This window comes from Rhinopithecus bieti, unplaced genomic scaffold, assembly GCF_001698545.2.
Source record: "Rhinopithecus bieti isolate Rb0 unplaced genomic scaffold, ASM169854v2 scaffold_50877, whole genome shotgun sequence".
NCBI classification, from domain to species: Eukaryota; Metazoa; Chordata; class Mammalia; order Primates; family Cercopithecidae; genus Rhinopithecus; species Rhinopithecus bieti.
In genome coordinates, this window is record NW_016821745.1 from 2,759,164 (window position 1) to 2,777,325 (window position 18,162).

Below are 18,162 nucleotides of genomic sequence, written 5' to 3' on the forward strand. Positions count from 1 at the left end.
TTTGGGAGGCCGAGGTGGGAGGATCACTTGAGGTCAGGAGTTCGAGGCCAGCCTGGCCAACATGGTGAAACCCCATCTCTATTAACAATATAAAAATTAGCCGGGTGTGGTGGCACACACCTGTAGTCCCAGCTACTTGGGAGGCTGAGGCAGGAGAATTGCTTGAACCCAGGAGGTGGAGGTCGCAGTGAGCCAAGATCACACCACTGCATTCTAGCCTGGGCGACAGAGTGAGACTCCGTCTAAAAAAAAATGTTGAAAATACCACTCTTACCTACAGGGAATACTGGCAGTGAAATCCAATTGAACCAGCTACAGTGGAGAGTCTTGCTTGCTGACCTTACTGGCCTCTGGGTGAGAGTGGGACTCACCACCACGGACGACCTACATTTCACTAACTTTGCCCCCTGCCATCTCAGGCTGGGACACTGGCCTCCGAGGGCTCCTTGCCAAGTGTGCCTGGACTCAGGGACTTCCACACAGCTGGAAATTGGCCTCTTTGTGTGACTGGCTCAGGTCAGACAGCTGCTTCCATGGTATCCGCCAGACATAAGGGACCATCCTCCACCTCGGAGCCCTCCACAGCCCCCAGGTTCCAGCTGTGGTGACCGGCAGGAGGCTGCTGCAGACCCTGGGCTGCCCAGGTGGCCCCAGATCTCAAAGCTTCTCTGGACGGACTGCATGGTGCTCCCTCTGGGCCACAGAGAGTGCCCCCTGCCTCCCAGGCCAAGCCAACCCTCCCTTTGTCTCCCAGGAAGTGAGTTCTTCAGCTCTTGCTGGAGAGCCTCTGGCAGACCAGCGACCGACCCCTGCTCACCTCTCCAGCCACCTGGGCAGAAAGCCTTTCTTTGTTCTCTTTCAGCCCAAACAAATTAACCTGCCGAGGCCAAGCCTATGACTCAAACACATGGAGGTCGCACAGTTCATCCGCTGTGCCCAAATGTGGGTAGACTCGGGTTTGGGACCTGCTAAGAGCCTCCCTTTGTAGAGGGAGCTGGTGGTGTCAGGACTCCCTCCCGAGCACTGACTGGCTTTGTTATCTGGGGCCAGTGACGGCGTCTCTCTGTTCCTTTTGTTTCCTGTCTGCCAAACGTAAATAATGGCAACCCAACCTCACAGGGTAGTTGTAGACTGAAATGTGTTAATTGTGCAAAGATTAAATGTGTTTATCCATGCAGAATGCTAGCACAGTGCTTCATATAGAGCAGGCTTTTCACAAATGTTAATTATTATTATTAATGTGGCTGTTGTGATCTTTGGAGTGAATGGACGCAGTCCTCTGCCTTGTGTCCAATGCAAATGCTTAGTTGTCCTGAATAACTGCCAACTACGCAGCATTTTGCAGTGAGAGGCTCTGGGCCCTCGGATCAAGCCGCTGGCCTGTGTAATTCAGCCCTCACAGTGCAGTGTGCTAGCTGGCATCAAATTTGACTGCAAAACACAGACAAGGCCAAGATAAAGAAGATAGAGAGTTCTAGTGCGGAACACCAGGGCTGGTATAGTGTGCCCACCTGCCAGGAGCCCAGGCGGCATCTGCTTGCTCTGTCACCCTTGACTCAGAGCTTCCACCTTGTAGACCAAGGCTCTGCTGGGCCTTCAGGATCCCAGAGGGAGGAGGGAGAAGATAAGACCAAGGATGTGTCCCTGCTGCCTTTTGAGGAAGTGTCTTGGCAGCTGCCATGTGGCACGTCACCATACATCTCAGTGGCCAGAAGTTAGGCTCAGCGAAGAGGCTGGAACAGTTTTTATTCCGGACGACCATAGGCCCAGTTAAAAACTGGGGGTTCCACTTCTAAGAAAGAGGGGTGGTAGTACTAGGGTGGACTCCGGGTAGTGTCTGCAGGAATTTTTCTACCATCTCTCTTCCTGCCATTTGTGAACCTTCCCGATGTAGTGGGGATTTGATGCTTGGGCCTAGGAACCAGTGACCTACGTCAGACGGCTCAGAGTCTGTGCCCACTCTTGAGGGTCACGTATGCCCCAGCCTATCCCATATTGACAGAAAGGGGTGTCCTGCAGAAGCACTTACGTGGGTGCTGGCAGAGTTTTGGGGGGTGGATGTGATTTGTATTAGTTATCTGATGCTGTGTGACAAATCACTCCAACACTTAGTGGCTTAAAACAACAACAATCATTTACGATTGCTCACAGTTACTTTGGATTTGGAATTTGAGAGTGTCTTGACCAAGAATTCTGTCTGAGAGTCTCTCTTGAGGTTGCAATCAGATGTCAGCTGTGGCCATAGTCATGGGTGGGACCAACAGAGGATGGAGGATTTACTGACATGGTGGCTCCCCTACATGGCTGGAGAATTGCACTGGCTGCTGGTGGGAGGCCTCAGCTCCTCTCAGCACACACCTCTCCATGGAGCTGCTTCAACATCCTTGCAACATGGTGGCCAACTTCCCATAGAAGGAGCCATCTGGCCAGGAGATGAAGACAGAAGCTGCAGTACCATTAATGACCAAGCCTTGGGCGTAACGCACTGTCAGCTCTGCAGTATTCTGTTGTCACAGGGGTCAGGCCTGATTCCCTGTGGGAGTGAACTACACAATAACAGGAATACTAAAAGGGGGACAGAGTTGGCCTCATGCTGGTGGGTGGCTCGCAAAGTGCCTCTTTAATCAGCTTACCATGACTGGCTGTGGCTCCATTCATCCCTGTGGAAGTTCAGACGAGCAGAAATTAACACTGTGAATCTTCACAAGTTGACTTTAGGTCTCCTGAAGGGTCTTTTGATCTACTGGGATAATTAATTTGGGAAATGGAAAATTTCCCCTTTTCCTTTCCAATGGAAAACGCTTTGGCTGAGAGTTCGGGTTTTAGAGCTGGTTCGAGTAAAATCTAGCCACATCCTCTGGGCAAATCATTTAAATTTTGTGCACCTTCTTTTTCTTATCAGTGAAACTGGAATAGTGATGTCACTTCCCTCATGTCCTTCCCAAGGATATTTTGAGACTCCAATAGGAACAAAGGTGAAGATGCAGCGAACGCTTTCTCCCTGGGCTGAAGTTCATGGCTGCTACTCAGCTGAGTATGAAAGTCTTCTATGAAAGTCTCAAAGTTGTTACTAGCCCTTTTCTAGAGAAAGAGAAATAAAACTCAGTGAGATTCTCACATTGTCTGGAGGTGCCTTGATGACTCTACTAGGCCAGAAGCTGTCTCACAGAGTGAGATTTTTAAGGGAGTTTAGTCCATAAGGCCCAAAGCCCTTTGGCACGAATGACTTGTGTTTCCAGGTGGCAATTCTTGGTGCCACCAGCATGGTATTAGATGTGTACGGACACACAACTTTGACATGCAATTTCAGGGACTCATAGACCCCCTGAAGCCCATCCATGAATTTTCCTAATGGTCAAAGCTTCAAATTAAAAACTCTTGCCTTGCAGGGTGGTGTGTGAGAGTCACTTAGGTCAACTGTAAGAAATTAGACCATGTGTAAAAGAAATCAGGCTACAGGCAGGCAAATAGTTTAATTAAAGTGGACATTCTGACACAGGCCTCCTGCGAGGCCTCAGCTGCCCTCTGGGAAGTTGCTTCTCAGTCTAACTTTGTTAACTTCAACTTGTCCTGGAGTCAGACCTGCAGACCCGTCTCTCAAAAACAGCTTCCTGGGTACTCCAGGGCTGGGAGGACCTGTGATGAAGGCCAGCCTTCCTACAAGGGTACAGCCTCAGGGTTGAGACCCGTACATGTTCAAAAGACAAGTGCATGGCTCTGTTAATGCAAACTCATGTTCACTGCTAGAAAATTAATTCCTACAAGGGACTGATCTTGTTCTTTCCTAACCCCGACAGTAATGAAACTTAGAGTAATCATACTCCACACGTGTGCAGCACACAGGTTAACGAAGGACTTTATCATACAACGTTTAATTTGTACAACACCCTAAAGAGGCAGGTAGTTGTTCTATTTTAAGGATGAGAAAGTTGGGGCTCAGAGAAATGAAGTGACCTGCCCAATGTTACACAGCCGATAGGAGCGTGTGGTCTCAGGCCTCACAACCACAAAGACATTGCTGTTTCTGCTTTGTGCCACCATCTTCTTCACCAAGCAGGTCTTGTGAACCCTAGAACTGACTGTGCAGGCTGCTGAAGCTGCCAGCACATGTTCCCACCAGGCTGACACAAACCACGTTAGATGAAATGAATAACCAGGTCATGGGTGGGGCCGGCCTCTGTCTGGAGAGCCATCAGTTATGATAACCAAAGTCAAAGCCAGAGAGTCCCAGACTCCTCCAACTCAGGAGCTTCCCCTGCTAGGGTCAAGGCTGGGAGGGAGGGAGCAGCTTCTTCGTTCAGAGGATGCTGGCAGTGGGTCCTCCATGCTCCTGCATTAGTCACTGGGCTTTGGAGCGAAAGTCCCACCAGGCCAGCAGGCAGTGCCTGGGGTCTGTGGCAGAGGCATGAGAAGAGCTGAGCTGCTCCCACGTGAATTCCCTGCAGGTCAACGGAGGGGTTCCAGGGGGGCCGTGTCTAGTCTGTGTGGTAACAGTTCCCGGACCGACATCATGAAAGCAGGGTGCAGGCTGTCTGCTGTGGCCTGCCCCTCTGTGCAGCACACAGACTGCCCACACTTGGGGTGGTCGGCTGGGCTGGTCTCCTCCAGGTGGAAGCCAGCATCCCCCACAGGTGAGTGCCGCTGGGCTCGCTGAGAGTCTATTGGGTTTGCGCCCACAGCTGTTCTGTTTCATTTCCTTTGCAGTGATACTTCTCACTCCAGTCGTAGGTTAGATTAGGATCCCTAGAAACAGACTCTCTGAGGGACCGCTGCCTCATGCAGGTTGACTGGTAGTGCCCTAGGGAGATGCACCAGGGGACTGAGGGGGACGTCGTCCTAGAACCTCAGCCTCAGCCTGTCCCCCAGGATGTCGTCCTTGAGCCTCAGCCTCGGCCTGTCCTCCAGGACCTCGCCCTTGAGCTGAAGCCTCTGTGGCTGGGATAACCTCTGAGATTGTCCGAAACTAGGACAGGGTCTCAAGACTGGGTCTTGGTATCCAAAGTCACACAGTCCTTGGCCATGTGGCACACCTGGGAGGGGCTGTGACCTTCAACCAGGCAGGTCCCCTGCAGGCGGGGTAGGCTAGCCCGGGGCCCAGCTGGGAGCATCTCAGCCTACATGCTCAGGAGCTGAGCCACGGTGGGGCCTGGGCTCTGAGAGGGGCGCTGGCTGGAGCACAGTGCTATCCTCGGAGCCGAATTTGATTCAATCCCACTTAAACTCTAGACAGTGAGTATAAAAACAAAACGGTGTCACTCCTAGAAAAACGAAGTCGAGTGATGTGGAAAAATTCAGTAAGGGCAATCTACTGAAGAAAGGAGTTGAAATAGGTTGTGGACAAGACAACCATAAATGACTAGGCACTCAGATGGCTTCACGAGGGTCCCTCGGGCCCTGCTCCATTCATGATGTGCATGTTTTTATACTACAGTACCTAAGCTTGTGGTTTACACATGGAAGCTAACAGAACTCTACTCCACTGAGCTCATGAAGAGGTTGAAGATAAATGAATGTATGTCACATGTAACGTTTCAATGGATTTAAATATATTCATAGAATTTTGAAGGTGGTTCTCCTCTTTCCTAAACATTTTATTGTCCACCTGGCTCTGCACAGAGTTGAGAGGGCTTCCAGGAGCTTCTGAGGCAGCCCGACGGACGCACAGAGCACATTCCCACCAAGGGAACCACAGACACGACAGCTCTGGTCACCGCCAGCATCCACCCTTTGCCTGCAGACCTCCAGACTGTGATGTTGTGACCCGGGCGGGACCCTCCTCTTTCCTCTGATTGTGAACATGGTTCTACGTGTTGAGGCTTCTGCAGTGAACAAAGCAGACAAAGGCTGTGGCTTTCTGGGGCTCCCTTTACTTGGGTGGGCAGCGCAGCAGGGTGTTCATTGCTGGCACGCCCACGGTGGGCCAGGCCCATGCTGAGTGTGTGGCATGCACCTTCTCCTGGGCAGGGGTTACAGAGTCGGGTGGCTGACCCTGCTCTTCTGTGTTTACATGTCTCCCTGAACTTGTGGTCACTTCCGATTCCAGGCTGGGAATCAGCACAGAGCTACCTTATGGCTGTGCGTCGGATGCTGGTAAGCCAATCAGTAAGAGGATTGCTAGAAAGGATCCCTGGCTGGGCGGGAATTGGAAGGGCCCATAGCTCTGTGGTTTTCTCAGAGCCTGGATCTGGACGCCCACGTCCACCGAACCGGGCTCCGTGTGGCTGGAGACTGTGCTTGGGGCACCCACACAGGTAAGGACGAGCACCCCAAGGGACCATGCTAGACGCCCCCACCGGCCCAACTCTGCGGAGAAAGGCGGCTGGCTACTGCTACGGCCCTGAGGCCAGGACTTGTGAGTTTATCATTAAAGAAAACACAGCAAGGAAAAAGGGGGGAAGGGATGCGGGACTGTGAACGCTTCCTGCATGGTTTGGGGCAACTTCCTTGCCTTCTCTGGGCTTCAGATTCCCTGTGTAGTGTCACTGGCTGAGTTCAGATGGAGAATGACCATTTTCGAGCCTGTGGTTTGCAGAGGGGAAGCCAGGCCTTCAGAAGCAGCCCTGGAAGGCTGCCCATCTGCCCGTCTCGACTCCTGGGGAGCCCCAGCAGGGAGGTCAGTCTCCCGAGGCTCTGTCTGCCTCCTCTGCCTCCCTCCTTTCCTGGCCTCAGAGTCCCCACAGGCCCCTCAGCAACGCTTCTCTGGAATGAAAGAACACCTATTTTCTCCCTGGAATGCCAGTGTGAAAAACAAAAACCACCTGTGACAGACTGAATGCTATGTGTTTCCCCAAATTCACTGTTGAAGCCCTGACCCCCGGTGTGATGGCTAGAGATGGAGCATCTGGGAAGTGATTAGGGTTAGAAGAGGTTATAAGTGTGGGTGCCCCATGATGGGATTCGTGCCCTTGTAAGAAGAAACGTCAGGGAAATCTCTTCTCTTGTTTCCTCTTGCTCCTTCTCGCTCTGCCACGTGCAGACAGAGGGAGAAGGCAGCCGACGGTAAACCGGGGAGAGAACCCTCACCAGGAACAGAGTGTGCTGGCCCCATGATCTTAGACTTCTGGACTGTAGCACTGTGAGAAATCAAGTCCTGCTGTTTCAGCCCCCAGTCTATGGAACTTCACTATGGCGGCTAAGGCTAAGACTGCACCAAAATGAGTGTGAGCAGAGGCTGCTTATCCAGAGCTTTCTCCAGCAAGGGGCTCACTGCTTTTACCTGCGTTTGGACAGGAGGGTGGGCGAGCTTCACGGTGGAGAAAAGGAGGCTCCAGGGATGCTCTGGCTGGAGGCTGCTGGCATGAGCAGCTGGAGGCGCTCAGAAGCAGGGCGTCAAAGGAGATTGGTTGTGGGTATTTGGCTTTTCCCAGTTGGTCCTCAGTTAGAAGCAGGGCTGAGAATAAGAGAAGCTGGTATTTACCACTCAAGTCCTGACCTCTGGGACCAACGGCTGCAGAGGCCATGCCTGGCCCTGGGGCAGCGTCTGCAGGTGCAGGTCAGGGCCCTGCCCTGATTTATGGCCTAGCCCTTGTCCATGGGCACATCCAGGCTCTCACCAGACGCCTGTCTGTTCCTATGAACACACAGCTGTGTGCTAGGAGGGAGTGCCAAGGGAGCTTCTGAAAATGTCCTTCTGGGCTCTTCTGTGATGGGGGGATTTTAATATGGGCTTCCTGAAATCAATCAACCCCTTAAATCACTGCTTCTGGGATGGTCGGGTCAGGCAGGAGGGAAAGGAGCATGTTTTCAGGCCAGTGGGGATGGAGGTCCCCCCAAGTGCACGTCTTTGTGAAGCTGGTGGCCCGTGGCCTCAGAGATGCCCCAGGCAGCCCAGGAGTTGGGCTGTGGACCTGGAGCTGGGTGCTGAGAAGCCTGATGGTGCTTTGGGAATTCCATAGCTGCCTGGTTGGAAGTTCAGTATTAAAACTAATTTAGGCCAGGCGTGGTGGCTCACGCCTGTAATCCCAGCACTTCGGGAGACCGAGGTGGGTGGATCATGAGGTCAGGAGATCGAGACCATCCTGGCCAACATGGTGAAACTCCGTCTCTACTAAAAATGCAAAAAATTAGCTGGGCGTGGTGGCGCTTGCCTATAGTCCCAGCTACTCGGGAGGCTGAGGCAGGAGAATCACTTGAACCAGGGAGACAGAGGTTGTAGTGAGCTGAAATTACGCCACTGCAATCTAGTCTGGTGACAGAGAGAGATACCTTCTCAAAAAAAAAAAAAAAAAAAAAGAAGAAAAAACGAAATTAAAACAGAAACAAAAATAGCGCTCTACTATGCCACACGTGTACAGTTTGAACACACAGAGAAGGCTGCAGTGAGGGGTTTGAGCCAGACAGGCACAGCAACCACAGCTACAGGGGCCTGATGAGGCCACACCAGTGTCTCCCCAAAGCCATTCTAGAGCTGGGGAAAGACCAAAGCTTCTCCAAGTGGGAACCAGAGTGGTCCCTGCTGGTTGCAGCCAACGCTTGTTCTCAGGGCCAGGCCTAGCTCGTCATTCCACACTCAGTGTTTTCCAAAGTGGGAAAATGCACCTGGAGCAAACCATCAACTCCTATCCACAAATCAAGCCCCGGTCCGGGGGAAGGGACGCAGGGATGGAAAGCTGGGATGGGGGCGCTGGCCTCCTTCCGGGGTGAGACCTGGGAGAGGGCCAGGGTGGTTCACAGAGATACCTTTTGGGGGAAATGAGTATGTTAGACTTAGATGGCCTCTGCTGTGTCTGGTTTTTAAAAATCTCCTTTTGCATTTGATTCTTTCTTTCTCCTTTTTAACTCCTTCTCACCCACCCCATTCTTTCCATAATTCTTGACCCACAGGGTGACAAGAATCAGCTAATTCAGCGGGGCTGTCAGGACTGATCCCCTGTCTCTGAGGCAGCAGCTGCTCCATGATCGGGAAGTATTAATTAATTAATTAATTAATTAACTCAATCCCTTGGCTTTCAGGCTGGGCTATGTTTACATCAGACATTGATAACAGCAAATGAGTAGATAAATTTCCAACAGATGGAGACATTTTTCTAAAGTTTTCTAGGCCAGGCATGGTGGCTCATGCCTATAATCCCAGCACTTTGGGAGGCCAAGGCAGGAGGAACACTTGAAGCCAGGAGTTCGAGACCAACCTGGGCAACATGGTGAAACCCCATCCCCCAAAAAAAAAAAAAAAAAAATTGGCCAGGCACAGTGACTCAAGCCTGTAATCCCAGCACTTTGGGAGGCCGAGACGGGCGGATCACGAGGTCAGGAGATCGAGACCATCCTGGCTAACATGGTGAAACCTCGTCCCTACTAAAAACTACAAAAAACTAGCCGGGCGAGGTGGCGGCGCCTGTAGTCCCAGCTACTCGGGAGGCTGAGGCAGGAGAATGGCGTAAACCCGGGAGACGGAGCTTGCAGTGAGCTGAGATCCGGCCACAGCACTCCAGCCTGGGTGACAAAGCGAGACTCCGTCTCAAAAAAAAAAAAAGAAAAAAAAAAATTAAAGTTTTCTAGTGGGCAATGCTATGGCTTCCACGGAGAATCAGTTTCACTCTCGGGGTTAGGGAATAGCTCTGCGTCTCCACCTTAAGACTTCTAAGACAAAAATTCAGTTTCATTTTCTTGGATTGATTTGGGGCTTTGATATATTTGACTAGTTGCATCCTTCTCTATTACCCAGACTGCTGCTACCACGGATGCAACCTTCATTTGGCACACGCCAGGCTCTTGAGGCCACGCATCCATCTTGGAGGGGCCCCGTGGGTACTCTGAAAGTCTCCTGAAGCCTTGCATACTTTCTAAGGTAAGATGGTGGAGGATGAGCAAGAAAGGAGCAATCCGAGTGGTAAAATAATGTTTTATTCCATGGATGAACAGACGCTACCATGCCACATCCCCACGTCCCTCCGACCAGGTGTCATGGCCAGAGCTGGCTTCCCCTTCCAGACCGAGCTGGCTTTGTAGTCGTTCAGGCCCATTGAAATAGCAAACGCACAGTCACGTAGCATTCGGATTGGTCCTGTTTTTCAGCACATTGGTCCTTTCACAAATGGTGGTGACTCACCTTTAAAACACGCGGTGACAGAGACCTTCCAATCACCCTAACTATAACGGACGTTCAGAGCTCGTGTGGATAAACCCAAAACCCCAAATGCCAAAATGCAACAGGGACGCATCTCCTCTGCTGACAGGATGCCAAGGACACCCCCGCAGGGCTGGGAGCTGGAGAAGTCAGTCCTGACATTCAGCTTGTCCACAAGCTCAAAAGGAAATGACAGTAATGGATATATTTCAAACTAGCACTTCTAGAGTCCAGATCAGCCAGAGTGTCAGCATGCAGGCTCAACACGGGGTCAGCACTGGCGGGAGGAGGTTGGGTTGACTGCACAGAGGCCTGACACACGTTGCTTCCTTTATATACAACAGAATGAAATATACACTGGGAACACCGGCCGCACATTTGGTGGGAGTGTATCTTACAAGGCTAACATAGCACTTCATCAACCTCCTGCTCGTGGCAGGAAGGTCACGGAGCCTTCCCCCACGATGGGAGAGGGAAGTGCGCAGGTCCACAGAACCCTCAGGACTCCCGTGGCCCGAGCACACACAGTAGACCTGGGGGTGCAGTTGACGCTTTGTCTTTTTTTTTTTTTAACCAAATGTCATGGGAAAAAGCTTGATACCGTACCAAGGAGGACAAGGATGGTTGTAAGGACTGATGTAAATAGACAGTGCACATCTACAGCCAAGCCCTAGCATAGGTCAGTGGGAGAGAGGTTTTATGTACGTATTTCTTTTAATGGGTACTATTGGCTGTCCTCCCCCTCAGTGTTTAGGAGCGTCTCCAAGACGTCTGAAGACAGCCTTGAGGAGGGAGCCATTACTTCTGATCTGCTTCTTCATCCAAACAAGGGCAAAGTCTACACGTGGACTGGAGAAAGGAGAGCGAAACAAAGCCAAACCAAAAACAGCAAAACAACCCCGTGACGGAGACACTGGAGCATCAGGTTAAAACCATAGAAAAATACGAGTTAATTCTATCAGGCTAACCATTAGCGTAGCTACAGTAAGACTTTGTACAGAAAAGGGTTTTCTTTTAGCCCCTCACCCTGGTGAATGTCCTCATTACAGGACGTAGCAAGCCCATCTATGAACGCGCACTGCTAAACAATTGTGCTGTAACTGCTGTGTCCGTGGCACTGTGACATGAGACAGGGTGTGATGCTGCGAACGGGAACACAGAGGCTAGTGGGCGGGTCTCATGCTTCCGCCGGGTGGCCGGAATCTAGGGGCCGGTGTTCTGCGGGCTGGTGTGGGCTTTGGCGCCACCATCCTTTGCTCGGTTCCTTGGGGAGGGGCCACGGCGTGCCGGTCTCTCGGGCGCCAGCAGGAGGCGCTGCTGCGGGGACAGAGTTGCCCCTGGTGCCATGGAGGCCGTGAGCGATGACCCCGGGGAAGGAGCTTGTTTCCCAAGCAAAACTGCCTTTGGCATCCGAGACACACATGCTATGGAACAGCCGGCCCCGCCCCGCCCCGCCCCTCCCAGGGAAGAGGGAGGGCAGGGAAATCCCTCAGTTGCATCTGGTGGTAGAAAGAGCCACGTTTGTGCTTAGAGCGACCTGAGGTTAGTCGTCCTCCTCGTCCTCTTTCGCTGTGACTGTGGGCAGTTTGTCCTGGATCCTGAAGCATTCCACAAAGAAGTTGATGATGGACCGGTACAGATGCTGTTTGAGGCTGGCGCTGTGAAAGTAATGGCTTTCGTCCGGGTAAATCTGCAAGGAAAGCACGGAGAAATTACTCTCCCCGGAACACCCTCCCCATGGGACGGGAACGCACGGAAGGTATGGAGCCCAGTGAAACCTGGGCCCCGTCCAGGGCTGGATTTTAGTTGGTGAAGTGAGTTTCCTAACCATGTCACTCCTGATGGAAGCTGGGAGTTTTGCCTGGCTGTCCCAGTCAGAGGGGGCCCTCCCCTAGCGTGGAAATGCAGCACCCATTCATGAAGCCAACCAGCCTTCAAACACCGCCGCTACCCCAGGTGCCTATCCCTCGCCAGGCACAGCAAATGCTCAGTGGAAACTGGGTGAAAAATTTGGGAAGTTCTTCCTTCAACACTCTAGACTCTGGATCTGCTTGCTTGAATTTGCAACATGGATACAAGCTTGGGGACTACAGAGCTGTAGCCCAGGTTTTCAGGGTGTCAGGCTCTGAAAAGAAATGGAAAGAATTTCATGCCTGTAATCCCAGTGCTTTGGGAGGCCGAGGCAGGAGGATCACTTGAGGTCAGGAGTTCAAGACCAACCTGGCCAACATGATGAAACCCCGTCTCTACTAAAAATATAAAAATTAGCTGGACGTGGTGGGGCACACCTGTAGTCTCAGCTACTCGGGAGGCTGAGGCAGGAGAATCACTTGAACTCAGGAGGCGGAGGTTGCCCTGAGCCGAGATCGCACCATTATGCTCCTTTGCTCTCTCAGTTACACTCTGAATGTGGGAAACTGCCGCGGAAGGGCTGCGTGCTGCCCTGGGTGCCCACAGGCCTGCCCCACGGATTTTGCATCCTGGCCGCTCACTTCCTCTGTGACTGTGGACGGGTAACTTGCCTGAGCCCGGGATTCCAGGTGTGTCGGGTGGGGAGGATAATCTCAGTAGACTCCAGCTCATAACACTTTGTGAGAATTAAACGATCTTACAGCCATGATGTGCTTAGAGCGAGGCCTGGAATGGAGGCTTGTTCAGTCCCAGATGCCAACAGGATGGTGGCTAATATTTCTACTGCCAGTGCAGTGACACCACCATCTCCTAGGAGCACTGTGAACCATCTGGACACACGCGGGAATTCAAAGCCTGCATCTTATTTTTTTCTTTTATTTTTCAGACAGAGTCTCACTCTGTCGCCCAGGCTGGAATGCCATGGTGTGATCATAGCTCACTGCAGCCTCAACCTCCTGGGCTCAAGTGATTCTCCCACTTCAGCCTCCTGTGTAGCTGGGACCACAGGTACACACCGCTAGGTCTGGCTATTTTCTAAAAACTTTGGTAGAGATGGGGTCTTGCTGTGTCACCCAGGCTGGTCTCAAACTCCTGAGCTAAAGCAATCCCCATACCTCAGCCTCCCAAAGTGCTGGGGTTACAGGTGTGAGCCACTGCATCCGACCCAAAACCCACATTTTTCTGTGACACTAGACTACCTCTTTCTGCCTTCCTTGTATTTTTTTGTAGGGTAAAATTCACCTTTATTTTGAAGTATTTATTAATGCTGTCACTAGGCTATGATATATCATTAAAATATCAAGTAGTTCAAGAGGTATGGGGCAGGAAGCTTTCTCCTCCTGCCTCAGGCCCCCAGCTCCTGTGCTCTTACCTGGGGCTGGGCCTGGCTCCAGATGCATGGGGTGCCTGTGAAGGCCTTTGCCGTGCCCACACGCCTGTCCCCAGGTGGGTCCCACTCCCTGATACCCATGGAGCCTGCAGAGATGCAGGCTGCTGTGTACCTGGGGGGTTCAGCTCACCTCATATCTTGGGGAGTTGCCTACACGAGCACATACAGATGGACCTTTGGCGCTTCCATGGTCAGTGTGCTTAACACTGCCATGCAACTGCCACACTCCCTGTGAAGAAGTCTGAATCCTGAATGTCTTTCACAAGGAAACTCGAGGGTGCTTCTGCCCTCTTCATCCACACTGGGGTCCAACTCCCTTCTGGTTGGAGCTCTCCCTGCCTAATCAAGCCCACATGTGGTCCCTCCCTCCCACAGGCAGGGATGCTGGAGGCCAAGGCAGTGGTCAGCCCAGGGCAAGAGCTCTCTGAGGGAGGCGGGGTGCCTGTCATTTGTCTCCAAGGAGCAATCCCGTTCATCTCAGACCGGAAGAGACCATTGGGTCATACCTGCTTCACCAAAGGAGCAGAGGGCAGGAAGGAAATGGCAGAAGTTTCCAGAGACAGCCCTGTGCATCACTGGGAAGAGCCCAGGTTTGGGGCAGCTGGGTCAGCACTTGATGCTGTTGTGGATGGGCCATGGGTTGGTTCTGGGAAAGTGGGCTTAGTTCTGGGAAGGGCACCCCTCTTTCACTCCTTCCCAGCTACAGATAGCCCCAGGACATCCTGCCAGTGTGTAGTAATGTGTGGTGTTGGTCAGAGGGAAGCAGTGGGGCAAGGCTCAGGGCCCGCCAGCACCTCTCTCACCAACCCAGGACAACAGTTCCATTCCCCACACTGGGATAGCCCCAGCCACACTGCTGGGTGGGGCGGGTGCTGGCTTTGTTCTTCTTACGGCCCAGAGGAGGGGAGCGGGGCTGGGGTGGGAGTACAGGGTGGCGGTTGTCCTAAAGGGATTTAAACCTGGCTGAAGTACAGAGCGGAGCTATCATTAATTACAAGAAAACGTTGAGCATGTGCTGATTTTCCAACCTGCTGGGACCCTGCTCATCACCGACCGCCACAGCACAGGTGTGTCTGCTGCAGTGGAATGCCCTGAACACCCGTCAGGTCTTTCTCCATGAAAGGAATGTCTTGCTCCAGGTTCAAAACAGAGTAACATGGGTACTGTACCTGTAAGCTGTAATTAGCCTTTCCCCTAATTAGTTGTGTAATGAGTTCTGCTGTATGCTGGAAATGAATTTTTTCTGTTCAAAAAAAAAGAAAGAGAGGAAGACGTTTGTTAAAAGCCATGGTGCCATCAAGGAGGAGGTTCTTACCAGATACACAGTGAATTAACATTTTCGGTCCTTACCATCAGCAGTGGGATGAATGATCAGGAACTGCTGTTCTTCCAGTGCGGAGACTCGATGGGCTACCTTGGTCATCTGCACATGCAGGGGCAAGGGGACAAAGTTAGGGGGCTGCACTGCGGGAAGCCAGGTGTTCTGCTTGGAAACCTGACTGAGAAGGTAGGTGAAGTGTATTGGAAATACTAAGTTCCTGGAGAACCGGGATGCCTTATATATGCAAAGAAATGCAGGGCAGATCTCAGAAGCCCAGTGATATGGTTTGGCTCTGTGTCCCCACCCAAATCTCATCTTGTAGCTCCCATAATTCCCACGTGTTGTGGGAGGGACCCAGTGGGAGATGAATGAATCATGGGGGCGGGTCTTTCCTGTGCTGTTCTTATGATAGTGAATAAATCTCATGAGAGCTGATGACTTTGTAAGGCAGAGTTGCCCTGCACACGCCTTCTCTTTGCCTGCTGCCATCCATGTAAGATGAGCCCTGCTCCTCCTTGCCTTCAGCCATGATTGCGAGGCTTCCCCAGCCACATGGAACTGTAAGTTCTCCACTAAACCTATTTCCTCTGTAAACTGCCCAATGTCGGGTATGTCTTAGCAGCATGAAAATGGACAAATACACCCAGCTTTCTCCCACATTAACTCCCTTTTTGGAAGAGGAGGGGTGGAAGAGAAGAAGGGAAAAAGGAAGAGTTTCCTCCAACTCCAGGTAGCCTCAGAGGGCCATCATTTCACCTGGAGCCACAGGGAGCTGACTGCCTGGATGGACTCAGTTCCTTTGTCCAAGTTTCCACTCTGAAAATGCAGTGCTGCCTCGGCCGGGAGCTCTGGCCTCCCTGCACACAGCTGGAGAAACGCGGTGTCTGACAGCTGCACCAAATCAACACGTCTGACTCAGGAGGTCGCATCAGAGAGGCTTTCTGCTCCTCAGTCAAGAGCTCACTTTCAGGCCAGGCGTGGTGGCTCATACCTGTAGTCCCAGCACTTTGGGAGGCCGAGGTGGGTGGATCACCTGAGGTCAGGAGATTGAGATCAGCCTGACCAGTCAGGAGATTGAGATCAGCCTGACCAACATGGGGAAACCCCCGTCTCTACTAAAAATACAAAAATTAGCTGGGCGTGGCAGCATGCGCCTATAATCCAAGCTACTCGGGAGGCTGAGACAGGAGAATTGCTGAACCTGGGAGGCAGAGGTTGCAGTGAGCCGAGATGGTGCCACTGCACTCCAGCCTGTGCAATGGAGCAAAACTCCATCTCAAAAAGCAAAGAAAAAAAAAAGCTCACGCTCCCCCAGGAGCACAGCTCTGGCTGTAGCAAGAGCCAGGAGTCCTGTGCATGGCAGGTATCTGTGGACGCTGGAACTGACTCCCCCATCAAATATCCTCTTACATTCTTCCTCATCCCTCAAGTCCTATAATGGGAAATCAGGCGGAACCCAGAGAGGCCATGTGAACCTCAAGCCACGGTCTGGTGGAAGGATCCTTTGGAGGTTTCTGAGTGGACTTTGGTGCTGGTGGGGCTGGGGAAGGCACAGTGGGCCATACAGCCAGGGCGGGGTTGAAGACTGTGGCAGAGGCTGACTGGTCTCATCACATTCTTTAGTTGTGCCCAAACATACCTCGTACGCTCTGTTGTCAAGTCCGTGGAGGCCCAAGTACCTCTCGGAAAATGCAGAGGCTGCAAGGAAGCAAAGGGAGGGAGGTTACCTCTGGTTTCCAGGCCCTGTGAGCACAGCCCCCAAGCTCTAGGGAGGGCCCTGGGCCAGGTGCGGGGAGGGGGTTCAGGCTCATCCCCACTTGTCACTTGCATGGCAGATTGTTGGTTGTTTGAAAACACCACCTAAATCATTTGGGTCTTTACAAGGGGCCTCAGACAGCACAATGGGAATCTTAACATGTGTAAGTGCCGGTGTTACAATTTTCATCAGTACCACAGAACCTGAATTAAGCAAAACCCAGTTAATCTGATTCCTAAATAAATAGGATAACCTCCTCCTTCAACACTTAGGAAGGGCATGGGTGGTAAGAGAGCACGTTTCCATCAAGATTTACTTATTTTTTAAAAAGTCCAGGCACATCCCTGCTCTTGGCTCTGCATGAGGCCCTGCGGTCACAGCTGGGTGACAGGAGGAGTGTGAGGGGCTTCTCCCAGGCCGAGGGTGGAAAGGGTTCTGCACAGTGTCTCCAGCCTGCAGGGTAAGCCTGAGGGCGCCCGGGAGACAATAAAGAGGACTGGACTGGCTGGTTTTGGGCACGGTGAGCCATCAAGCCACGATGCCAGCTTTTATGTGCATTTGAATCAGACAAATCTGAAACAGCATGGTGAAAGAATTAAGAAAGTCTCACTCAACTTGAAGGTGCCACCCGCATTCCCGAGGAAAGTCCTCTTACATGATTCACATTTTAGACCAGGAGAGTTCCTGTATAATTATGAGTTGAAATTTGCACTGGAGCGAGCCCGTTGTGAAGGTGTCAGGAGACTTGGCTGCACCAGCCAGGAGGCTGCTGGGCCCACCGTGGTCCCTGCCTTGCTGGGCGGTGTCTACAGGGCTCGGCCAGCATAGCAGGGCTGGGGCTAGGTGTGGCAATGGGGGCTGGACTCGTTCCTCTAACTGGCAGGGAATGTCAGGCTCCGGCAGGGCTGCGGTGGACCAGCAGCAGGAACCCCCCTCCATTTCCACCTCACTTGCCAGCGCTGCTTAGGGTGGGGACAGCTGGAGCGAACAGCCTGGCTGCCACGGAGCCGTGACCTGAATGCAAGTTCACGGAGTCACAGAAAAGACCTCTTTGTATATTCTAAGAAACGGGTTCAGGTCACAGTGCCGCTCCCATTCAGAGAAAAAGGGTTAGGTGATCATAAGGAAGAGAATGCAGGGGCCTGGAGCCCCCAAACACAGCAAAGCCCTTCTGTGCCTGGACAGAGGTCTGGTTCCCACACCTGGCTGGGCTCATCTCCATCTGGTCCCCACAGCAGGTCACCCTGACCCCGTCTCTGCCTTGTGCCCATGGAAAGCCATACTCTCTGAGGACAGGTGCTGGCCAGGTGCCCTTTGCATGGCCAGGGAGATAGGAAGGCAGAGCTGAGCCACGTGGACCTCTGCTGAATCGCTCTCCGGTGGCAATTCCCTCTCAACCATCCCTTCCTTATCCAGTACCACCTGCCCACCAAATACCCATGCCCAGGCCTAGAACTCAGGGCAGGGCCCTATCCGGATTCTGGGAGCAGAGAAGGAGGGCGGCCTGGCAGAGCCTGCGGCACCTGCTCCGCTCCTGCGCACCCCGGCTTCCTCGCCCCACTGCTGCCAGCGGAGCACTAGCTGTTTCCCACTCGTGGTCGTCTTCATTGCGATGTGATTTGTAGGCATCTGGGGGTTGACCACTTTCGTTCAAAACATATCATCTAAGACCTTTCCCGCTCCTTCCCCGGGTTCTTCCGTCAGCCCAAGGTGGCCAC

General features: G+C 52.5%; 1 protein-coding gene across 1 annotated transcript in view; it reads right to left on the reverse strand.

The window, feature by feature from the left end:
• Positions 1–9,827: 9,827 nt before the first annotated feature.
• The window catches only part of DPP6 (dipeptidyl peptidase like 6), a 423,259-nt gene continuing 414,924 nt past the window's right edge, over positions 9,828–18,162 (reverse strand). Inside the window, exons 22-26 of the mRNA XM_017860556.1 lie at positions 17,968–18,073; positions 16,328–16,386; positions 14,718–14,790; positions 14,537–14,610; positions 9,828–11,756 (exon numbers count right to left, since the gene is read on the reverse strand). Coding sequence (XP_017716045.1) covers positions 11,610–11,756; positions 14,537–14,610; positions 14,718–14,790; positions 16,328–16,386; positions 17,968–18,073 — 459 coding nt within the window. The 3' untranslated portion in view covers positions 9,828–11,609. The remainder of the gene's footprint in view (positions 11,757–14,536; positions 14,611–14,717; positions 14,791–16,327; positions 16,387–17,967; positions 18,074–18,162) is intronic.